Genomic DNA, 26,983 nt, shown 5'->3' with positions numbered 1-26,983 from the left:
GGGACGTAGATCCCCGAGGTCCGATAAGGGTGCTAAGAAGGATCACAAACTTCGTGCAAACGCAAATACATAGGCGCGATCACGGTCGCGATAAGTCCTTTTATGTTCATCCAGGGGTACTTTTTAGGCAAGGACACTTTCCTGAAGAGTATGTTTCACACCTACAAGATGTCACGACACATAGAAAAACAAGATCCTATAATTTAAAGAGAATATATAAATAAAGATTGACATTTAAAAGTTGATGAGACATATCCATACATGAGTCATAACTTAAAATATGAGATATGTATATTCTATTTATATCTTCCATATACTTATTGATTCTAAAAAAATTTCTTAAAAATGGTTTACAAAATGTTTAAAGATTATATGTTACTTAAATGAGAAAAACATCATTAATCTATAAGTAAAAGTTATAAATATATGCTACTGCTATATATATATTATACTACAAAGAAGAAATATGAATTTCTTAAAATTATTTTGTTTCGTGTCGACCCGAGCACCTAACAAGTTCCTATAGATATGCGCACCATTTTAGCAAATTAAATCATCTTGGGGTTGGTCGGTTACCGAGGTAAGAAGAGGGTAACAGTAGAGAGAAGAAGGAAGCGGAGAGAGGAAGGAATGAAGGAGGAGGGTTGGGGAAACAGAGCTGATGTTAGTTTTAGCTGATTAAATTACTAAGCCGCGGTGGCCTTGCACCAGCAGAGACCGGTCCTCAATTCGCGATCCATTCCTTTTATTAATCGGATCCGGAACGTCATAGTTGAATGGTTAGAATAGAGAGTGATCGATATATGCATTAACTTTCAAAGGAAATGGCAAATGAATAAAAAATAAATGAATAAATAAAATATTGAACGCGCGCGCAGAAATATTAATTTTAAAATACTAAACTCTATCCACACAACACACAATTTTTATAAATTTCTATATAAATATGCGATTTTTTGAAGAGATATTTTTATCATATATGTAAAATATATATTACATAAACGAACGCTTCTAACATTTACAAATGACAAAAGAAGCGAGAATTATTATACATCTAATATTATAACATAACATAAATATAAAGAGAAAAAGAACAAATATATATATAAAGCATGTATATATGTAGTATAAATTTTGCATGTATGTAATATTATATATAATTTGCGTAAAAGAACAATTATATGATACAGAAAAAGAGTAAGTTGAGAACAGAAAAAGAGGTCGAGAGAGTGTTTGAGGACGATTGTCCATAAAGAAAAGAAAAACGGAAGTGATAGATAGATGCCGAGACACCCTTCTCGATTCTATGGAGGAATCATGCTGGTAAAAGGAGCAGAAAGCTGAGAGGGGGAAGAATCGAAAACGAGAAAGCTGCAATTTATACATCAAAGCTTCGATTGAACGCGTCTCCGCCACCCTGCCAGAACGAGAGGAAGAGATATAGACAGGAGAATCGATGTATATTTGCCGTGTCCGTGTGCACCGCTACGTGCAACAAAGTGAGCGAAGTTTAGTAAATCCAGGTCGACTCAGCTCTCTGTTCATTGTTCTTTAAAAAATTGACAAACTCGAAGCTTATTCATAATTAAAACATGGAAGGAAAACCGCTTAAAGCATATTAAAATTCCCTAACTTTATACAAATTCACTGATTTGGAAAATTAAAGTTTTCTAGATGAATGACTTAATCAATGGCTCTTGATCAATGGTTTAAAAATATAATGAATTTTATTCTTATAATGATTATCTGATACATTTATAATTTTTTATAAGCTTAAAAGAAATGAATCTCATAACAAGACATTCGCCAAAGTTTTTTACTTGATATTCATAGATTGAAAAGGCCCTTATAATTTGATTTTTTATTAGAATAAATGCATGCAGTAAATATTTGTTCAAACTATCGTCATTATTTTCACATTGAAAAGTTTACGAGTATCTGTGCAAGCTCGTTCCACTTTCTCAACGAATCCCTCGCAAGCGCGAAGCCGAGTTACGGCTTGCAAATTGCGATTCGGAAACGCGCCAACTTTTCTCGAGACCGAATCAGGTGCTCGGTTATAAATCCGCAATAATTGGCTACACCGAGTCGGCCGCTGAGCTCGTGGTGAAACCCTCCCAACCCTTAAGCTTTTCTTCAATTTCTTCGCTCCTCGCCAAGGTAGGTATCTATATCAACGTTCGCTTCCTGGAATTCCAGCGAGCGAAGTGCCTGTGCAACGAGACGCAAACGAAAAAGAAAGAGAGAAAGAGAGAGAGAGGAAGAGAAAGGGATGGAGAAAGTGGGGAAGAAAAAAAAGGGCACAGGATGTTGAGAACCGTGCGTTTCTCGGTGAAATTTCCAGAAAAATACGAGCTGCTTCCCGAGAAAGAAACGAGTTTCGTGCAGCGTGGCTGAATGGCGCTAACAACGTACGCTTTTAAGCGCTCGGGAACGAACTTCCGGCCGGCGAGAGGGGGACGAATGAGAGCCAGAATGCGCTTTTTCGCGGGATTAAAAATGCTAAATGGTAATTAGTTCCGGGGATAAAAAAGCATTTAGAACGTGTGTATGGAGGAAGCAGAGAACCGCGCGGCGCCGTTATTCTAAATGAATGAACAACAGGAAATTGTATTTAACCTTTTTAAATTCCATCCGCGCGACGTTGGAGATGGTCCAGTCGTCAATATTTTTCTCACTGTGAACGTCGACTCTCGATAGCATATTGCAAGATATCGAACAGAAACGCATATTCGATCGGAAATCATCCTTTCATCGTCTGATTAAAGATTTCTTTGCGTTTTTTTCATCTATAATCGACGTGACATTCGTGAAGCCACAGCTTAAGTTATCAAACTGAACTGGCATCGATCTCTCGAGCATGAAATGCAACTAATACTGAAATATGAGTATTTAACCATAGATTAAGGAAATAATAAGTTCGAGATAAGTTAATCCCAGGCAGATAAGAGGAGAAAAAGAGAGGCCGACCGTTCCCCTCAGGCGATGGACAGTCTTCCAGGGGCGAGGGTAACGTTGTATACATGTTGTTCGAATGTACGGGAAGCTGCCCGGCCGAAATAGAGGGGGATTCCTAGGGGACTTTTGGAATCGATTCGGGATGGAAATCATTACGGCAGATTTGAATGACTATCTTCGAATTTATCTGCATCCTTCCCTCCTTGCTCTCCGTCATCTCCAAGAGAACGACATTACGTCGTTTTATTACCATGCATGCCGATTCTTTTTCTACTGCCAGGCGATACCAGTCTGTTGCCTCCTGATTTCGATGATATAGCATCCAAAAGTAAACGCAAGATGGAATATCAGTAATAATATTTCCGTTTTAGATTATTAAAATTGATAAACTTGCATGTGTGTAGTGATGTAGTTATCATTTGTAAATCCACAAATATTTTTAGAGAAAACAGTTAAAAAGGTCTTACTTGGTAACGCAATATGAAAAAGTTTGACAGTATTATAATTCTAAAAAAAATTTTATTTTAATGTATTAGATTGTAATATTGTGCAATATATGAATTGATCATAATCGGACATTCCGAAACTTCTCCCGCTATAAGTCCTCAGTAAGTAATTCCCGTGGGAATTAAGCTGCGATGAGGGCCCAAACATTCTCCTGGTGGGACCAAAAGGCAACGGAAGAAAGGCCCCCGAGGGGATCATACTGACTGGTCGCACCCCCAGGACCCTCCGTTTGATGTCGTTGCCTCCGACCATCCTTCGCCTACTTCACCCTTGAGACATCTTGCGACATAACCCTGCCATATCCAATAAACTGAGAAGCAAAGAAAGACTATGGCGCATCTTTTGGAACTGGCACATGTAAAAATGTGAACTGGACATACAGCACGTACTATAATGATTCAGGTCTTTATGAGAAACAACCTCTGGAAATTTTGCACCTATGTTATGTTTCATTTATTAAAATTTATTAATCGTAATTATTTTATATTGATCAGAAAATATAAACGCGTGGTTTCTGTTTTATCTATTATTTTCTGTCTATTATTCGTTTCACGGAATTATCGGAAGACAATATTTTTAGTGAAGAAAGCAAACAGATAATTTTCCGAGAGAGATAGAGAGAAAGAGAGAGAGAAAGAGCAGGTGTGATAAAAGTAATTGCTTACAAATTGTTCGCACATATTGCGGGTGTACAGAATAAACAAAACCATTCTAGCTCAGGTAATAGTCGCTAAGCAAATAATATTGCATGTCACGTCGCACGTGTTATATGCCCTGACCGTCGTTGCGTTTAACCAACCATTATTTCACACCCCGCATGTACAAATTCATAAACAAAGATGATACATCCAACAATTTTTTAGATTTTGTCGAAATCCAGATATCCTTAGTTGAATTTTAAAATTTTAAATATCTTTAATCATTACAGACTGATTTTGAAAATAAAGAAGAAATTATTCATTATTACACGTTTCGTTAATAATTATAATAATATTTCAAGGAAATGTTACTAACTTTATTATCAATTTTTCATAGATAATTCTCTTTATAAGCAATTAAAAAAGCAATGAAAAGTGCAGCTAATATATAAAATGTTATATGATTTAAGAAGATTTTTCATATCATATATTATATATTTTATACATCTTATTATAATTAAACAAGCAAGTTTAGTAAGTTTAATAAATTAATTAATTTTAAATAGCTTTAGTAAATTAGTAAAAAACAAATTTTTGAATATATTAATTTTTCTAAAGTTATATTTTAATAAAAAAAATATAGCAAATTTTTTCGTCAAAGCATTTCTCTCATACAACAATTATATTGTCCGTTTAATGATATCTTCTAACTAATGAAAAATTCTGATTCACGAGACACGATAATGGATATTTCACACAAAACTTAATTGTTTAAGGTGTAAGTAAACGTTAATTTTATCTCGCGACAGAGGTTAATACGTACAAAGTATATACTTATGTTAATTATACCTAGTACAAATAAGTTTGCATGTCTCTTTACTATTAAGATTCGTAATAGCCAGGCGGCACGTAACGTTATATGACTTCTTCCTTTGGTCTTACCAAGAACTACTGTACTTTTCCCCTGCCATCTCAACTGCGCGATACCCCAAGCCTTCGCTCTTCCGCCATGTTTATTCCTACCCCTCTATTTTCCATCCTGACGACTCCGTTTCGACGCCGGATCCCTCTCTGATTTACCTATTGCGATATATACAGCCACGGTGGTTCGTTTACGTTGCAATTCGGTTATTTCGCTCGCATAAATATTTGACGCCATTCTGGAAGTCGCACCTACACGTCGGAACCAAGTGTGTCTGATACCATTACCGTCATATACCGATGTTTAACCGGCCAAGCGCGGCGGTGCCGTCAACTCGACGAATTCCCTGGGACACTGTATTTCACAATATTTACATTTTATCGCTCTTCTCCGCGAACTCTAGCGATTCAGCTTGTTATGCAAACCACGAAATTGCGTAGAAATCGTGCACACAATCGATGCGATTGTACACGTTCGTTCTTTGAAGTTTTGCTCCATCAAACGCTTTGATCTCTCGCTGTGAAGAAATTTTCGAAACGAGAATAACGCTCAAATTTTCTCAAATCGGACCAATAACATGATCGTTATCGTATTGTATTTTGAACTTATATCGTGAAAATATTCCAACTAAAAAGTATCACGTTGTTTAAGATTGAAACAAGCATATATGACATCTGAATTTAATTTTACACATGAATAATTTCTTTAAAATTACGTTCAAGAAATGAGTTAATCTCCCATTTCGAAGAATATTTACATGAGATCAAAGTGCGAGCCTATCTATTCGCGCTTTGTTATTCCACAGTTAATCCGCGCGAAGGTCCCCATCGGTAAGTGCACGAATACCGGATAACGACGTGTTGTCATTAAATAAAAATCAATCGCGTGGTCGTGAAGGAGGCTTAACGGATTTGCTTGCGCCGCCCATGGCTTAGTAGTCCTGCGGGGAAAGTAGCCCCTCTTCTCATCTCGCGTCCGCATACGAGCTTACTTAATACGTTACATATTTTCCGCCGATGGTTGAATTATCTGCCGAACTGATTACTTCCGCGTAGTCTGCGTCCACGTTAATTAGCACTTTTCTCTTCAAAATAAAATCTAAAATCTTCCCGTGTACACCGAAAATAAACAGAATTAACGACAAGTATTGACTAAGTATCTGAAAAATTGAAGAAACAAGTAATGGCTATAATTATATGTATGAAAGAAAAATGTTTTAAAGTTAGCAAAATAAAATATAAATCTAATTAAAATAAAAATTATTTATAAAAATGCAGCTTATGCATATCAAAAATTATAGTTTATTAGTAAATTATTATAAACTCAAAAAATACTGATTATACATCATACTCTTTTTCTGTTATAGGCAATCATGTACGAGGGACAGGATAAGAATCCGGAAATGTGCCGTGTTCTTTTGACGCATGAAGTTATGTGCAGGTATGTTTGAAAAAAATTTATTCTTTATATAAGTCATCTTTATAGTAGAAGGATTCACACATATTTCTTTATAATTCTTAAGTTTTAAAAAAGTCTTTATATCCACATATAATTATTTTTAAGTCATTATTAAATTTTTTTGTTGACATTTTTTATAGTGCAAAATTGTTTCACACTTCGACTTACGTTATTTGCGTTTAGAAAAATATCCCTCTTCTGTATAGGCAGCCACCCTCGTGGCATAAACATAACGAGGCATACGGGGATGTAGTCGTTCTCCGGGGATGGCTGACTCATTGTGACCCATGGGACTTCGGGAACGCACTACCACTAGTTTCCGCTACCTACTTCCCGAATCCCAAGGGTCTCGGTATTTTTTAGGCAGACTCGAAACTTCTGACTTCGCTGGAGCTTTTTTTTATTCGTATCTCTCTTATAAAAATAATTTTTGTCGTATAAGAATAATTTGACAAAAATGTACTCTCTGCTTACAGTCGATGCTGCGATAAGAAAAGCTGCGGCAACAGGAACGAAACGCCCAGCGATCCTGTCATCATCGACCGGTGAGTGGAATCTGTTATCTAACATTGCGGAGCAAACGTGCCGATATCGCGGTTGCCATAATCTGCTAAAACGCGTGCATTGCGTAACAACCGAGTTTTATGATACAAAAGCAAAACATAACGGAATCTCAACTCGATGACAGCGAACGTGGGCATCGATTTCCTAGAAACGCCTTTCGTATCAGCTTGTCTTTCACGCTATCATCGTTTTCAACGATCTACGAAATAAGGGTTCAGACTCAACTTCTTCTCGAGAAGGAGATTCTCCTATATAAGATAGAGTCCCGTGTATCGTCGTGACCAGGCTCCTAGGACATTTAGGCTTGCAAAATACGTTTTCTACGAGGTGCGACGGGGCTGCCGTGTAGAAGAGTACTCGAATACGTACTCGGGCGTACTTATACATTCTCTACCTTATGCATGGTGCTGCTCGTCTATGGTAACATAGACTCCCTTTATACGTCTACCTCGCTCGTTCGCTCTTCCTCTCGAGTGTACTCGCTCTGTCTCTCCCGGCGCGGCTAACACGAGAGAAGCAGGGTGAGCCCGGTATCTGAATAGGCTATAGAGTGTCCTGAGATAGGAACGGCAGGAAGGAAGAGGTTTCCCGCGGGACCCGGACCGAGATAGTCTTCAGGAGGACATCTTGTGCTCAGGGGTGCTCAACCCTCGGGCCTCGATACGTCGGCGGCTTCGAGCTTTCATCCGTATTCGAAGGGATATGTGTTACACGTCGGTGACAGGCAAAAGCCCGATAGGCCTCGCGCGTAACTATTTTTCTACGCCTTTGAATCTCCCGACGTCTGCACCTGTTGGGTTTTAACCTCGATGCCATGTGTGACAGTCGTATTTTACTCTCCGATATTCGAAACTAACTTGGCAGTAATATCATTAGATAATAGAGATCTAAAGATACAATATTTTAGCAACATTTATATCAAGTTAATGTTCGCAAAATAAAATTGCAAATACATTTTTTTAAATTTTGAGACATTTTTAATAATATTCACAATATTTTATGGGTAAATTAAAACATGCTAACGATTCTGTCATATTGCAGGAAAGTTGAGAAAATAATAGTAGTATTATATATACCGTCCTGTAAAGATTATGCAATCTCGTAGGCTGGTCCGATTGGTGAAACGATAGAAGAATTAATCTCGAAAATGCTCGTTTGGCACACGACACGCACGCACTCGAATAATGTCGTAACAACCACGTTGTAACATGAATGCAACCGCGATGCGGTCGCGTGTCGTGACGAACGCCACCCTCGAGTTCGTTTCATAGACACGATGGATCGTAACGAGAGTAAAATAAATGGACAACTTCCGCAAAATTATAGAATAAAATCATCATTACATTTAGCTTTATCATTTAGTAATTAAAATAATCTTACTTTATACAATATATATAATATTATACAATGTTAATTATATAATATATTGATAATGCACTGATATCAAATTATGCCAATGGAAAATTAATTTGTTCGTTAAATCTGACTAGATAAAATATTACACAAACTCAAAAAATATAACACATTTGATATATTTTTTCATTTATCACTGATTATATCTTTTAATTATATCTTATAATTATATCGTTATAAATAAACATCCAAAATATTTTTTCACTATTTCTTATAAATATATAGGTGATGTATCATTATTTATTATTCACGGGGAAAATATATATTAAAAAGCTAATAGATTTTTGGTCGCACATAAAACTACAATGGAAAATGCAAAAGCCGGATTGTGAGAGTGGGCAAAGGGTATCAATGCCACTTTGATTGAGGCGGTCCTGGTTGATTGTGACATGCTCACTCAGCTGTGCAGAAAGTACAACGCGCTCCGCATCAATTTGGTATATTTGACTAAAGAGAAAAACAAAGCATCCGTATTCCTAAGCGTGACCGTTTTCATCCCTTCGCGCAACTTTCGATAGCGGAATATCCAATCAATTTTCACTAATACTTCATTTAATTTAATTTAAACTTTGAGACATTTAAACTTTCAGACACCGTTTCATTTAAACTAATATTGGTATTGATACATAGCAAATTGAATTTAGTACTTTACACACGTGCAATATGTAAAATTTGACATTTGAGAGATTTGTGAGAATAAATCTTTCAAATCTTTCCTACTTAGTACGATAACATTTTTTATTTTATGCGAAAACTTCTATAAATAGCTTGTATATACGTACATCTTTTTTAATTAAATTGATATTTTTCATCACGCATAATAACCAATTCAATTCAAAAATTATCAAATGCTTCTCTACTACGGATAAATTCTGTTAACCGACAAACATAAATGCAGATTCATAAAAATTGCAGAGATTTTAAATCCCTTCTATTAGGGAACAACAGTTTGATATAATCAGTCCATCGATTGATCGAAACATGATGGCGTCGATCGATGATAGGCGGATTGCGAGAACAGTCCTAGAGAAGCTGGTATTACGCCGGACTCGGAAACCAATTAACATGCATAATTAAAATGGCATTGTCGTAGCCGGACAGCGCCATGGGCTCCCCCGCCGACTGACGGATCCCCGGGGGCTAACGGCGTTTCATAATTACGAAAATCCACCCGCTTCCTCCGCTCACGCGTTCCGGTGTCACTCTCTTTCTCCAATTGCCGGTATCCAGAAACTCTCCCTCCGAAAACAGAGAAACGGAGGGTGAGAGAATGCGTGAAAAAAATCGGGCATCGGGTCGGTGTGCGACGAATAACGCACCCTGACGCTGCCACAACCAATAACGTTCGAACAGGCCCGTCGCCAGCACGATTGGCTAACTTTATTTCGCTCAGTGGGCAAGCCCTTAATTTTGGGGCATCGATCATAGCCCTCGTATGCGCCCTCCGTGCGCTGCAACCGGCGGTCTTCCTCTTCTACGTTGCCTCCTCTCATCCTCTTCCATCCGCGTTCATACCAGTCGCGATGACCGTGACGCACCATCTCTCCGCTTTTCCCTCCGTCAATTTGATGGATTCCATTTCGGATCCCACGCGATCGTTTCGCTTCTACCCGTGCCTCTCCGAGGGGATGCTTTGGACGGCGAAATTTTGCGCGGAAAAAAAGAAAATGCTCCAAGACTGATCAGCATCGCGATAAAAGTTAATTCCGCTTCTAGTGGCGAGCCGGGCAGATTTTAAATCGCTCTACTCATTCACGCATGGAAACATTACGTTAAATGTTCATTGAGCATAACAAATATTTATGGAAATAATTGACATATTAACATCGATATTTTTAACGTGAATCTACTCAGTAAAACTTTCCAAAAATAAAATAACGATATAAAAATTAAATTACTTATTTGTGATTGGACAATATAAGATGAGAGATCTAGCAGATTATCGCTTTAATTAAATCAAAGTATGGAAATCGTAAAGAACAAATATTTATAATTATTTAAACGTCTAATATTATATATAAAGAGATTAGATTTTAATAAATTCACAGATAGTAAATTTTATAATTAAATATATTTCTATCACACTAAAATTTGCAAGAAAGCTTGCAAAAAAAAAGTAGTACAAAAGAGAAGTATAAAATAATAATTTACACAAAATAAACAACGCGCAACATGCATTCTAAACATTTTTCATCGTCCCTTTCACTTCTACGATACTGTAGCTTTTGCAATGTTCCGTTATGCTCCACATAACCGGCTCACGATATTCTCTTCTCCGAGGCCAAACGCGTAACAATCAATCGTTACCTTAATTGATTGCGATTGATGGAGGACGCTCGGCCGATTTGACTGACATCACAATGACATACGGATTGTCAATCAGTCTCGCTTGTGGCGTTAATGCATGCAAATCTGGCCGAATCGTGGCACGTTGTCTCACACCCTTCCAGCGAATCTCCATCAATATGGATTCGATATCAAGGCCGGGCAGACTGTTTTCTATGCGCTGAAAAGTCTTTCTACGCCGAATATCGAGATATTTTATTCAACCGTAATTGTCTGTTTCTCTGTGTCGTCAATGCATTCATCTATTTATTTTTGTTTATAACAAAAATTGACACTCGCTGACGAATCTTTCGCATAGTCATAATACAGTAGCCAAAAAATTATAATGCTGCTCTTTTTATTATCGTGATACAAATTATGATATATACTTATGCATATATAAAATAAAATATTTATTTTATCTAATGACATATATATGTATATATATTTCCGATGTTAAAAAACGATTGAAAAATGTTATATTCGTTCTTGTTCTCTTCTACATGTGCTCAACGGGATAATTACATGGTGTCTACGCTTTCCAAGAGCAGCACTGCAAAATACCGGTTTTGTATAACAAGCGGAAATGTAGTAGGCGGAAATAGTTTAGTGGTCTGATAAAACTTAATCAGGTGAAAGCGCAGCCAACGAGCAACACATGTCAGACCACATTGCATTAATTCTACTTCACCTAATAAGTACGCACATGCGTATCGAACAACTTTTCACGAAAATAATTGAGAACGATCGAGCAAGATAAAACCAATAATGGACAGGTCTCGGCGTAGATGACACACATTGATAAGAAAAACTTATTAAGTGAACGACGCGATGCATACTGAAATAAGCCGCCTATTCATCGGTCGAACCAAGCGATCCAGTGGGAAATCTCGCCAAACCATCATAATTAATTTTAGAGAATCGCCTTTATTTTGTTAACTTTTCCACACGCGATACACCGAACATCAATTTATATCGCGATATTATTTTGCTCCAATCTGGCATAACATTCAATTTATTGACAAATTAATTGTTTGCTGCTTATGGTTCAATATTATATAATATCAATAAAATTTCATATCAATTAAATTAATTCATAGCATTAATAAAAATAATTAAATATCTTTCATTGATATTTTTTATAGCAAAATGCGTTGCCTTTTTTTCTCGATGGTAGTAACTTTAAGTGAAATTAGACAACGTCAGTATTTTTGATTCAAGCTTTTAAAAAGACTTTTCTAGCGTGACTATTAAGAAAATCAAAACATACTGAATGGTAACGCACGAGCTTTCTCTCTTTCTCTCTCTCTCTCATTCTCTTTCTCTCTTTCTCTCTTGTATGTGTAGCATATGGGTCCCTATAGTTGGAGGGTATCACACCCTCCATTCTCGACATACCCCTAAAATAAATGGACAAGAGTGCGCGTGCACGCTCTTGTATTAAAACGAAAGCTGATCGTTCGAGCGCGAAATCGCCGATTAAATATCCCGATATTTGCACTGCTAATTATTTTTTAGCAAATCAGATAAAAAATTGGATAAGCGCATAAACATCAAATCGACGTTCTTGTAAAAAAAAATTAGAATAGAGAAGCTAGAGAAAAAATTTACAAATTGTTCCAACAATTTTGCAACAATATTTGTTGTAAAATAAGAATAGCTTTACATACAATCAAATTTGATTAATTGTATCTATTTTATCGATATGTTCTTTGCTATAAGATATAATATCGAGACTGTTTAAAAAAAAAATCATGAACAGAAAAAAAGGAAATATCCCGGAGCTAAAATGGGCCAACTGCGACTTTAAGATCGTAAATTCGTCCAATTAGTCGATTCGCAAAAACTTACGATTCGTAAAAACTTACTATCTCCCTGTAACTGTCGAATGAATATACGACGAGGGGCTGAAGACAGAATTTCTGGTGAACCGCGATGGATAGAATACGCCTAAAATACTCGCTTCAGTCGCGAAATACGTGTAGAATCTATATTGGATATTATCGATATCTCGATCTATTCAGTTAACTAATGGAAAACTTATGCTAAGTTAAAACCTGTCATTCCATTATGTATTAACGGAATTGATTTTAGAATTGTTCGAACATATCATTTAGTACGTTTTTTTATAATTCTGTAAAAAAATTATCTGCACTTTAATTTTGTCTTTCTCTTATATTAATATTCTCGCAAGGCAACAGCAATTTTTTAGCATATATTTAATGATCCATATACACAAACTAATACAACATTGTTTAAATTATATCATATTTTTTCGTACACACATGAAAAAAATATCTCTTATCGTATCTATCTTACAAAAATAATTATAAAAAAATAAAATATATATATACAATAAAAACCAATAAAATTTGACTAATAACTGCATAATATTTTTAATAATAAAATTCTCTATTAAATATATATATAAATAAACTGATAATTATGTAAATGAGCATATATAAATTGAGAAAATATTTTGATTTTTAATTTCATTGATAATTTAAAATATCTATCACACATAAATTTACATTTTTGTAAGATTTTTTTATTTATTTAATCGAATAATTCATTGAAATGATACCTTTTCATCGCATAGTTAGTTATTTAATCAAAATTTATGCTACTCAGTATTATTTTATTCAAGAAACGTATGGATAAGATAGCTTGAATGGATACAAGCTGCACGGTTGTACGTGTCGCGTACGATAACGAAAGCTCAAGACTTTTCAGAAGTCGTCTAGCAAGTGGACGCTGATTGGCCTACCCTCTATACAAAAAGTAGTAAGTGCAGCTTCACTGTGGCGATGCGAGAGCCTAGTCAGATACCAAAATGTACCCTGGAGTCTCATGACGCCATGGAATCTTGGCCGTACTCCGGACTTCGGCTCGATTCCCTTACGGTTATTCCACCTGCCGAGAATTACCCCGATACGGTATCCTTATTTTCGAAGAATATCTTAACAGCTTCCCGCACAGCGTCTGCTATTCTCTCCTTACATTGCCGAGAAAAGGGGTAGAATGGGAGGGTGGAAAAGCGCGGTGCGCTCCAGCCACGTTTCCACGGCGCTCTTTCGATATAGCTACCTTTCTTCCTGTCTCTCTTACTCCCAAGGAGAAGAAGCCAATAGGGAGAACCGATCAGCTTAATGCATATTGATGCGCGCCGAGCTAAGTGAGTGAAAAATCGCCATCGATCTAGCTTCCAGGAAGGTAGAAGCATTCTCTTTCTCTCACCGGCGGCTTTCCATCTACTTTCTCGTCGACAAAGCCGAACTTATTTCGTCTTCTCTTTCCGGTTCCCATGCCAGACGAATCAACCTACGTATCTGCGCATTTTAATTCGCATATAACTTTGAATTCTATATTCAATTTTTTATTTCCGATTTATAAAAGTAAATTAGCATTTATACTCAATATTTTCGACTTCATATTTATATTATTTCTCTCGATTAAATTAGAGTTATAATTTTGTGTTTAACAAATTAAATTTATGATATTAATTATATATTAATTATACAAATTTAAAAATAATTGTGACATTAAAAATAACTCAAATGTTTAATAATTCAATGCAATTTAAGACCATTTTAGAGCATTACTTATCACTTTCACAATTTTACGCACGCGAGACGATTATTTCCGGCCAATTGGAGGATGAAACTGTTTGGAAAGCGGCCCGTGGCCCGATTCGCGCGAAATCGTTTTCGACGGTGTATCGCATAGGCGTCATGGCGATGGACCCTTGGCATTTTGCAGCGGCGTTATATGCTTACACCGGCGCTGCTTCTACCGGCCTCGTTGGGGTCCCGGCCCGCGGAACAGATGCCAACCGTCACGGCTCGCCGATGGCTGGAAGGGTGCCCCTAGATTGAGACACGGTGGATGACTCTAAATGGCATTCGGTCCTCTGTATTCTCTTCCTCCCACAACCCCTCTCGCTCGCGCTCTCTCATGTTTCACGAAATCGATCTCTGCTTTTACCTCCTTCCGCCTATTATTCTTAGCCAGAGTTTGCGACACTTTGCATCGCGAAAGAAGGATATTCTGATTTTCCCAGCGAGAAACAATCTATTTCATATTAACTGTGCTCATCTTTTACACTGCATTAAGTTCAGTTGCAACTATTAATTTTAATATGTCAATTAGAAACTAATGTTAAAACTTTTTATTCAAATAAAAACTTCTTCCGGATGAAAGAAAAATAGATTAAGTAATCGTAACACCTTTGTTAATGGATTACGATTCAGCGAGAGAATTGCACGAGCGCAAGGAAGGACTCGTTTGTCTCGTTGAAGGACATGAGCAAACAGATCCGAGGGGCGCATCTATATACACGGGATCGTCGACTGACAGCGTCGGCAGTAGTGGCGATCAATGACGACGATAGGTTCTTTTGAAAGGCTTTAAAAACGGTGGCGCCCATCGGCCGTATGTCAATCCCTCGGCAAATCGCACGCGCGCGCGGCGCAAATTTAGAGCGGCGGTGGTGACGTGCGTGAGTGAAAAAGAGAAAGAGAAAGAGAGAGGGAACGAGAGAGAAAGGGAACCAGATTCTCTCCACTCAAAACAGGTGGTTACCAGCGAGAAAGAGAAAACTAGGAGGGAGGCCACTTGAAGAGTCGCGTGGCCACTCAATTACTTTCTAGGGCCTCTAAACATCGGGCACGTACCAATACCCGGATTGCTGCGGGCACGCTCGCGCACGCTGCAATAAGGCAAAGTGGAACAACACCTCCTGTTCTTCCAATCTGCGTGACAACTAATAATGTCGCCATTTATAATTCACAAATTTATAATCGCGTACTTATTACTTTTCTAATATTTAAATAACAATTCAATGTATTTTTTTATATTAAATTCTGAAATTTTTATCATCTTGGAAAATTTATTCATTAGAGTTTATTTCGTTTTTAATAGGATTGTTCTTTTTTTTTAATAATTATTATAAAAGAATCAATCATTACATTAATTAGAAAATATTTTAATTAAATATACATTAAACATTGTTTTTCTAAAATAAGATAACCATAAAATTTATCCATTTGTAATTGAGTAGATTGAATTAGCGTTAGAAGCAGGAAGTAGGAAGAAGAATCTCGCGGTTTACGATAACCTCAGCATCGATCAGTAGGCGACTTGTGTGCGACCACTGTAAGGGATTGCGGGTAGACGATTACAAAGCTCCTCAGTCTTGTGACCGCATCAATTCGTGTTAGATCCTTTTGTCTATAAGCTTTCCGCAGAAATCAAGACCGCTTCACCGTCATCCGGTTAATAAATATTCCAGGAGGCAGATCTCCTCGTAAAAAGGAGATGATATGTCCTCTTCTTCATCGCAAGTGGTCTGAGCGCAGAAGCGAAAGAATCTGAAAATCCTACGTGGCAGACACACCGGAATAGTAGATTGACATCTTGGAATTCGACTCGGTAGCACGTCTGTTGCACACACACTCGCATACTCGTTCCCTTTTGTACACTCTCGCTGCATCGACGTATATGAGCAGGTAGCATGACACAAGAGCCAAATAGTTGGCATAGCTTGGCGCCTCTTGGCTATTCATCAGATCCGAAGAACCCTTTCACCGAGAATCCTTTCTCCTTCCTGGAGCATCCTGTCCTCACCCTGTCTTCGTTCATTCTCACCCCCTTGCCCCTTTCCTCATATCCACCTCTCTTCCGCTCGTCTCCGTCGATTTTATATCGTTCGGCAACGCAAAAGGGCCCAGTCGTACCGGGAATTAAACGGCGAGTTTGAGAAAAACGGAAAGTCTTTGCGCGCCTGTCAATCAGATGTCCGCGGTTTTGCGCCCATCTGGTTAATGATGATCCACTGCTCTATCTCGCGAACGTCTGCCATTCTTCCCGGTCGACCTAACACGGTGCGATGAAAATAGTAAACGCGATTATCGCAGTGGAATATATATCGCGGAACTTTGAATCGCTAGAATCTCCCGGACGGTCTCGAGAACTTTTTTCAAATTGCTGTCGTCTATCGTCGATCCATCACGCATTCATGTTTAATGTACGATGCGTCATTGCGTTGACAAAGATATTGACGAATTTATAACACGGATTTTAATAATCAATCGAGATAACCAATTATTGAATTAATAATTTATTATATTTATATATTCATGTTATATGAAATAATTTGTTTTAGATATCGATAAAAAAATATTCTGCTATTAGTTATTCTGCTATTAATATTTTTCTGTGAATCTTAACAGTTCACTTTCGGAAATTAGAAAATTATGATTAATCATAATAAATTAACATCGCATTTGTACTTTCAGAGTTTATGCTTTCTATGTGTTAGTATTTTTTTTAAATATTTCATATACAGAGATTTAATAATCTATTTTATAAAATTCGTTATTTTTAATATTTTGGAAAAATATTTACGCAAATATATTTCCAAACATTTTTACCGATAAATTGATCGTTTATTCCTCTGCATCGAACTTTGCACTCAAATATGGAGTGACAAAACTAGAACGGTATCATTTTGCCGACGCGAGAAAGCTGGGGCGAGAAAATTTTTCGTGGGCGTCCAACCGTGTTACCGAAAGGGACGATCGATGCGTCGAGATTTATGCGATTGATTCGAACGGAGCGGAGTGACGGTACAAGGAAGCGCTCTTAGTCCTGGTGTCTCCGCTCCTTCGGGAATACATCTCCCTTCGAAACGCCGGTGTCCGAAGGATCTCTATAAATTTGCATGTAGAATACTTGCGGATATTCTCACGAGCGGTAGGTGCGGAAGATGGCCTGTCGCATCTGTCGTCGCGCGTTACGTGAGCGCTGCCGCTTCTCTTAGGACGACTGCATTGCCTAATTTCATTTTGACAAGATCCAGAAGCTCCGTCACTTTACACGAAATTCGAGAAGCTACGGAAATGAACGAGCCATTTGCCTCTCATCGATCTCACACTACTTTCACACGTATTAGAAACAAATTGACTTACATATAATGTGTATAAATTTACGCATCACTTAAAATAGTGCATTGTGATACAAACATTTTGAAAATATATATATTACATGTTTCACAAAGAGTAAATTTTTCTTTGATCTAGCAAATTAAAATCACAGAAATATATAGAAATGTTCTTAAACAGAAAATGAAGCGAAAAATATGACCACAAGAGAAAGGAAACGAGGAAGAAAAGAACTGCGTGGACAATTCTAGGCAAAATTCATGAATATATTACCTGTGCCGAAATTTTGTGGTTCGAATATGCAAGTACTGCGTGAGAATTGGAAATTGTATGTAGGATGGGCGATACAAACAAAGCAACTCCATCGGTGTGAGAGGAAAGTATACCAAGACTTACTGTTCGTCCTTCGCGGCTTCGCTCGGACAACCAACCATCAGTACCGCACCCCCGGGTACATTCGCCCATTCGTTGGGCCGACTGGCTTTCCAGACTTCGGCCGTCGAGGGTGGACAAACCAGGCTGACCGGTTGCCATGGCGACCTTATGGATTGATCCGAGCAAATATCATCTCCGAAGACGCCCGAAAGAATCGCCGGATTTCAGAGAATAGCTTCGGCCAGTGCTCTCGTTGGGTTTCTTTCCGTTCCTCCGTCCTTTCTTCTTTCTTTCCTTCTTCCTCAGATCTCCGTTTCATCGTGCGGCTGGTACCTTCTCAGGAAAAAAAATGCCTGAGGAAATTTAAAGGATCGAAGCTCGCATCACATAATAATTGTTCTCTCCCATCTTGTCTCTCACGAAGAATACTCTTTATTTATTTACTTGATACATCATTTAATGATAAAAAACTTAAAATATAAATCGGATTTTATTGATAAAAGTTTGGACAAATTCTAATTAATTCAAAAATTAAAATTATTCAAATATTTTTAAAATGTCATTCAGACATTTTTCATCGAATTATCATTTATTATTAATTGAATATTATGTAAAATCTCATCGTTAAAAAATTAACAAGATTGAAAGGAAAAGTGCGCACACATCTATCCGTGCGGGAAATTTAAAGCCCGACGACGTATTAGCGAAAGTGACGCGCTTGAAATAATACGAGTGTACATAACAATAACTCGACCTGGACATTGCAGTAAATAATGTAACCTTGTAAGACGACAGAATGTATCGGTGCTGGTGAGTTAATAGCTGGCCTCTGGAGAAGATCGCACACTTCACGACGACGACAAGGATGACTATAAGCGCGATGAGTGATTCAGCGTGCGTCTCGCGGCTCGATCTCACTCTCCGCCGTCTTCTGGGTTAGAGCTACGGCGGTTCTCAACGCGGTGGCCGATCACTCGAGAGAATCCGGGATGATGCCTGGCGAGACGTCCTACGGGGGACCACCCACGGGGACAACGCTCCATATAAAGCGTCCTCGCGAACGTCGCATTGTCGAATCATTGCCATCGGCGCAGACATTCCTTCCGTTTTAACTTCTTTTCGCTGGCTCCTTATTCCTTCCTCTTTTTCTCCTTGGACGCGCGCGATCTCCGTTTATCCGCCTTTCTTCCTCTATCCACCTGCGATCTTGCGATCTTCCTTCGTTTTTCGCTGTCCCGCATCTTCCGCTTCTTCTTTTGTCCTCCACTTATCCGCGTTTCTTCCTTCATTATACTTCTTCATCTCTCGTTCATGTCTTTTCCGCCGTTCTCCTTTGTGTACTTTGTCAATATCTTGTCCAGTACCTTTTATTAGGTTTCTTCTTGTCATAAAAATTATAAATTGAACTATTAAATGTGCGTTGGACATTTTTTACGCAAGTTCGAACGATTTCTCATGGAGATTTCAGAGACAGTTGGTGATTTTATAAATAGTTGGTTTAAAATTTATTCGTGAGTCGAGTTGCCTCATGGATGGAGCGTCCGATTATTCGATCCGACACCTGGATTTCAAAGCGCTTTTTTGCATTATCACTCAATGGAGGTGGCTCAATGTCATGCAGAGCTTCTTCGCACCTACCGACACTCGCACGAAGGATTGCGATATCGAGACGTGTGTTGGATTTCCTTCCTTAGTAGGCATGCAGTCGTGGAAATTCAAGTGACGCTATAATTAATGATCGGCCGATGAAGAAGCGACCACTTTTTGCAAGTATCTGGTCAACCTAAGACGTGTTCCGATAGTGTAATTAATCAAAATGTCGACATTTTTCTTCATCCAATTATACAAAAGCGATTTTTACTTACTTTTTCTCGTCGTAACAGACGGAATCGAGGAACATGTTATTTTTTAAATCAAACGCTTAACTTAAAAAGATATTTCAATAACGTATGATCCAAATGGATAAAGAAATGTATCATTAATAAAACATTATAATTATATATACATATATGTATAATTAAAAACTTGAAAAAATAATATTGTTTTTGTTAGAAAAGAATGCGGAAAAAAATGACGAAATTATGAAAAAAAAATATATTAAAATATTACATAATAAACATATAAAATACACAATGAATGAATTCAAAGAATTCATTTTATAATTAGAAAAAATTTTTAAAATATTATATATCCGTTATGAACAAAAGAAAAAGAGTGACAAAATTAAAAGAAATGGTAAAAGTCACTTCAACGACTTATTTTCGCCATAATTCTTGGTCCTCCGAGAGTCTTGATCCGACGTGCGACTTTGTTCCACCATGCAGTTGGACGAGCAGACTGTAACTTCCGGTTAAGTCAAACACGGCGTAAAGTCGCGTGAACTTCGGACTTGGCAAGTCCCAATGAGGCGTATAATGCCATTAAAGAGAATCTTATTACGCTACGGCACCCTCCTTGAGTAGGCGCCTTCGCTTCACTGCAACAAGTACCCGCGTAACCTGGTAATTAAGTCCCGATTAATTCTCCGCTTACTTTGTCCGCCAAATGGCGCGAGACAAGCCGGCTGCGAAGGAAATTAAAGTTGCAAGACGGAAAAGAAAAGTTGCCGATAACGAAACCATATGCATTGAGAACCTCTCCAGAGATTGATCATATTCTGACGGAATCGTTGCTCAGTACGCGAGGGACATAACTAAGTCGTTGAGCCGTAATAATATTCGCGGTCGGATGCTCTGTTGTCTTATACAAGTGCAATCAATCCAACTAAGATTCATAAACAAGAATATATGAATTACTCTGAGATTCTTCCTTTAAAAGCTGACAATCATATTTATATTGTTATTCAATAATTTGATATTTATATTGTTATTCAATTATTCAATAATTTGATATAAATTAAGTAAGCATAATTATAAAAGAGTAGAGTTTATATAAAAAATAAATTAATATTTATAATTCCTCAAGTAAAAAGTTGTTACTTGATGTGAAATTTTACAAAATTAGAAAAACATTATTATTATTTATATATTATTATTATATATTTATTATATATTTATTATATATTTATTATTATTATATATTATTATTATATATTTATATATTATTTATATAATATATACATAAGTGAAAAATTATTCCACGATATATTTCTTTAACTGATATATATTTGTTTATCAGAATATTGTATATGATGTGTAGAATATACATTTTTATCGCGTAAAGTATGCGAATCAAGTATTCGCCAAGTTTAGTTGCACGAGCCGGCGGCTAAACCTGTAGTAAACGATAGCAACACAGCCTCATTCGTCGACCGAAGCCATGGACCGCCGGCAAGGGGTGATTCCATGATTAATGTTACAAACAACGATACAACTAACACGCCAGCTACCTTCGGAGCTGCTCGTTCCCGGCCTTGTTGGTTCGGATAAGTTAACTCGCCGCGTTATACATATGTACCTGCAAGTTAACCGCGACAACTTTGCGCCATTTTACGTGTATAAAGTACAAAAAAAGACATGCATATAAAATAACGTGCATAAAATAAATAAATAATAACGATATATCGATGATTGTACATAAACGCGATTACATAAATTTCTCTTCTACAGATATTTATTAAGAATTCATAAAAACTATAAAACATTTCGAATATATAAGGTCCGAAATTTTGACGAGTCCTTTCGCATTTCCACGTACCTATCCGCTCCGCCTTTATAACGACGATAAAGTGCACACGATGCTCCCAAAAGCCGCTCGTAAATCAATACGAACTCGAAAATAACTTCGCAATAATTCATCCGAGCGCAGAGAATCCACACCAACAGCCCCGTGCGCGTTGAGAAATTAAAATAAATCAAACTTATCTGTTGCTCGGGCCACTTGCCGGTGATCTGGCGCGTGTATGCGTGTATGCGTATACGACTTAGTCTATGAGACCCCTTGTATTCGTGTGCGTTTCCATATACATTCGGGTACACGAGTGTAACGTATGAGACTAAACAGCACGCGATAGACCGCATCGGTATACAGATATTTTCTTCAGTATTTCTCTTAGCTGTCCTAGCATTAGTAAATAATGGGCTTTGTCATAATTGCATCGCTTCCAAATTTTCAAACACTTGATATTTTGCCAACTAACAAAATTCAACAAAATACCAAGGATTTTATAGTTTCCTTCTCCCATTTTATCGCTCTTTTAATTAAAACCTGGATGACAATGTCAGAACGAAAGAGACTTTTTAAAAAAAATTACTATAACTCGGAATAAAGTAACTTTTTTTTTAGAGAAATTTATTATATATCTCATTTCTTTTCAAAGATATCAGCAGGCTGCCATTTATAAATCTATGGGCATTCTTCTCGAACTGCTAAAAGCGTTCACGCTACTAATTGTAAGACTAAGTCCCGGAGCCTAGGGCAACGACTTATCCACCAGTAGCTCGGTAAATTCAGCCATCCCCGTGAATAAATACGGTTAGTGGCCAGCCAAGGCCCCTTAGATCCCTTTGACCGGAGGGGGCAGTGTGCCGGGGTGGTAACTGGTAAGTGCCTGGGGCGACCATCTGTGCCCTTCTGCGCCTACGCTGCCACGTGGATTGCGCTACCGTTTATGCGGCATTTGTTGCAGCTACGCGCATACATTATCGCTAATGTGTGTCGGGTTGGGCCGAGCACGCGGCGTCTTTAGCAGGAAGACGTAAACGAGCAAATAGGCACCGGTACGAATAAAAGAAACGAAATTAGGGGAATCGGAAATTATTTGCGCTCGTGAAAGTCCGCTTGGCTCGTTTGTGATATAGTGTTACATATTTTTATGCGACAGTGCGTTATAAATGTTTTGTATGTGTATTCTACTTTTACATCTTATTATCTTTATTATTACACATGAATACAATTTTAATTTATATCTTTTATATATATTTCTTATCGAATATGCGAGCTTCACTTGTCTGGCAAGCATCGTCACCACATGGCATATATATATGTATATAAAAGTATTACATTATTCAGACTAATTCCTCGTTTCAACTGCGAAAATTCATCGCCAACTGGCGGGGGAGCGATGATCTTTATCTGCGCGCTACCATGTTATAACTTATATGGACACCAATCGTGACTAATTAACCGGCGATATCGATCGACGTCCCGTCACGTGGCAAAACAATGGCAGGAAGAATCGCGAGCAATCGCCCCGATTAGTCCGATAAGCCGCGGCCAGACCAGCTACGATAATTTCGCGACGCTAGTTAGGCGATGGTTGTTTATATGTGTCTCTCTTATATTATTATCTATAATAGCCTGGCCATGACTAACTCGTGCACGAGCACGCGGTGCTGAACGATCGTGGCTCGTCCGCGATAGCGCCACGCTTGTCCGGCGTCTGCGAAGAGGGGCGTATACCCCGGGTGTCAAGTTACACCACTACAGCTTGGTGACGCTACAATCGTTCTGTCACCCTCGGCTGAGTCCCTCTCGCATCGTCAGTGCTGTCGGTTATCGTTATCGAGACCCTACTCTCCGACTTGTACAAGACTGCCTATATGTGTGAAAAAAGATGGAATAATTTTTTTCAAAGTTTCCTCCCATATTTTAAAAATTTTATAATCAGTATTTGTAAATAATAATGTACAGAAAGGTAAAAATATATTGAGGTGATCATAATTTAGCCTCATATTAATATCAATTTTTTATAAAGATAGAGAAATAAAATTGGTATAAAGTAATTTTATACGTTAAAATAATAAATATAATAAAAAAATAATTACTAAATGTTTTTTATAGAGATGCAGAAACATAAAATGAGAAACGATTGTTCGAAAGGGTGAAAGAGGATGAAGGGAATAATATCGACACGAAATGAACAAGCATCTCTGATTCTAGATCTCATACAGGGTCCTATCTCAAATTGCCAATTTTATCGATAATACGGATCTGGTAATACGATAGAGATATAATGCAAATTCGGTTAATTGTTCCTTCCGAAGAAGAAGACAGGGAGGAATCGAAAGGGACCAGTAGTGAACCCACTTTTTGCCCTTTTGTTGCCCACGGGGCGGATGCTACAACGGGGGTTGGTGTTGGATATCTTACTGCAAGATCGAGTTTCCTTGTACATGTGGTACTGACGAACGCGACTGACAATGAAACGCATCGCGTATTTATAACAGATGGCATGGATTCATTTAGCATTCCGTCTAATATTAATTCATTCTTGAAGCAAATATGGTCTATTTATCCAGTACTTTTAATCTTTAATTGAAAAAGTTAACTCAATACTGAAAAATATAATCAAATATACACAACATGTACATTCATTTATTTATTAAAATATTGTAAAATATATGTTTAAAAAATTATTTTACACGATTAAATATAAGATCAACACTAAAGAATCAATTTATTAAAATATTTTTACTTCTGCATGTGTAATATAAAATCAATTTTTACAAATTCAAAATTTTCTTGATAAGAGTCTGTCGATAATTAAATATTTTAATTATTAGCCCATTTTATATATCTGCGACTAATTAAGCCAATCAAGAATAAACGAATCGAAAGCATCCGCCAATTAAAATCAGCCCGCAATCACATCGGCGTTCATTGCAGTAGCGGACGCGATCGCGGCCCTTAATTTTTTAAATGGCCGTTTAAAGGGTTGCCGAGCCAATTAGCATGTTAATCGAAAAGCCAGCTAAAGTTTCGACGGTGGTCCACGCTGTTAAGCGCCACGAACCGAGAGTACGCATTCCGTAAAAAAAAGGAGAAAAGAAAAGAAAACAGAGGCGTAAACGAGTCGCTCGAGCCACACCACGATGACCCGTGGCGGCTCATACAACCCCTGCACTCACCCCCCGAGAGAAAGATAAGAAGCTAATTGCGCACGACCACTCATTCTCGCCACACCCGTGTAAACGAACGTGCACCTCGCGTGACGCGCACGCTTTCACGCACCTTCCTTTTGATAGTGGCGCAACGCACGTGTGTACACATGTGAATGTGTAACATCGAACCTGAAATTAGATTCGTCAACTGTACTGACCGTGCTTCCGTGAAGAACATAATAACATGTTTAAACATGTTGGTAATGGTGCGAAAGATTCGGTTATTATTTATGTATCTGTATGTTTGTTTCGAAACATGCAAGCGTACCTGAGAAGTTACATGAGTATGGATCAATTAATAAAGAGTAAAATTACGTCATGCCATGCAATTCCTTTCTACTTGAATTTTTTATTATAAACACTTTGATTGCATATGTTACATTAAGGATTTTCTTATTAACAATAAATAATATAAAAATATTACATAATATTAAATAACGATACTATTTAGCGTCTTGTCAGAAATAATTATAAACAGATTGATTGCTATTAAATATACTTAATTAAAAATTATTTAAAAAATATTTAAGGTATAATATATATTTTTTCAAGCTTTTCTCCATTACTTTTAAAATTTACGTGATTAAATCAAAAACTTATTGGAGAACGCCGGATTGCGCTAGTACCGGCAATCGTTTCGAAAGAGCACGGATCATTCGATTCCGTATCGCGTTAGCGACGGCGCAAATCTAATAGAGTGCCTGCAGCATCAAATGTCACTGCTAGTTGTGGAGGGGTTGTCGTATTGGAGTTTTTGATTGGCTAATCCGCCCAAATCTAATCGAGCGCGCCCCGTCCCTACAACCCATGGAACGTTTCTATTCTCTCGTTCGGGCCCGGCAGGATTCAATTACGACGCAGAATCTTATGATCGCCTTGTCATAAGTTATATTATCCTAAAAGAATTGCGGCAGTACATATATGTTAATATATTCTTTACATTTTACGTTATTAGTGATATTTATAATATATCAAGATAGGATTTTCTCTCTTAATCAATTAACGTGTCTAAATTTTATATAATTATTATTGAAGATTTTTTTGTATATAATTGATTTTATATAATTAAATTACATAAAAGATTTTATATAATTGTTATTGAAGTATTTTTAAAGATAGCGCAAGTAATTACTAAAAAATTGATTTTTATTATTGTGCTCGTTTTAAATCGATAATCTCAACATAGCTTAAACGAGGCGACTAATCAGTCAATTTATAGTGATGAGACGCATCCGTGATGCGAGGGGCGAAAAAATAATGTGTTATACGAAACCGGTTTCCTATTGCATCGAGACTTTCGATCGTTTATATTTGGTCCAGCAGTCCTAAGTTGGAAAATATCGGAGCACCGTGTATACGTTGTGCGAATAAATTATTCTCGATTCCGCTTTCACGATGACCCGACTAGAAGACGTCATTAATTCTCTTTCAAACGATTGAAATCATTTCTTTCCAGATCGAAATCGCGCTTCTCGATTAACCGACTCTAGCACATGCGGATATGCGACGCACAATATAGTCACATCATTAAATCACGCCTCATCGAGCAATTTACTCCTGATTCCACTTGCACAAGGTTTCTCCCCAGAGTCTCTCTATCCATGTTGCATTTAAGATAACTGACATTTACTTGATATTAATGACGAAGATGTGCAATCAATATTTTTTTAAATACAAAAAGCCGCCTCACGCATCTTGGAATAATTTTATTAAAATATAATCTTAACAATCACACGCAATGATCTTACACATAGGAGAATTATATTGTGTAATCCTTATAATATTCATATATATTGGCAAAGCTGTTTGAAAATCGATTGTATGACACTGACAGTACCAATTTTGTATACTCGCAATAGCTGTAAAATCGCTGGCGCTAATATTCCGTTGTCTGGCTATTTGTTCGGAGAGAAAGAGAAAGAATAGAAGAGAGACTTTATCGAACCGAGGTGTTGTACTTGTGCGAATATAGACATCCGACACACCCTAAGACCGAGATAT

General features: G+C 37.4%; 1 protein-coding gene across 7 annotated transcripts in view; it reads left to right on the top strand.

Annotated features, from left to right (window-relative positions):
- Positions 1-26,983, top strand: part of LOC105250423 (transcription factor collier) — a 74,399-nt gene that overhangs the window by 16,618 nt on the left and 30,798 nt on the right. For all 7 annotated transcript variants that reach the window (XR_889116.3, XR_003122699.1, XR_003122700.1 and 4 more), the window contains exons 5-6: positions 6,392-6,465; positions 6,960-7,028. Coding sequence is in view for 4 of the 7 variants with exons in the window: in XM_011256513.3 (XP_011254815.1) it covers positions 6,392-6,465; positions 6,960-7,028 (143 nt within the window). In the remaining 3 variants the exon portion in view is untranslated. The remainder of the gene's footprint in view (positions 1-6,391; positions 6,466-6,959; positions 7,029-26,983) is intronic.

Source organism: Camponotus floridanus, unplaced genomic scaffold, assembly GCF_003227725.1.
Source record: "Camponotus floridanus strain SB8 unplaced genomic scaffold, Cflo_v7.5 scaffold1, whole genome shotgun sequence".
NCBI lineage: Eukaryota > Metazoa > Arthropoda > Insecta > Hymenoptera > Formicidae > Camponotus > Camponotus floridanus.
Note: the sequence above shows the minus strand (reverse complement) of the source record. Positions and strands in the feature narration are given on the sequence as shown.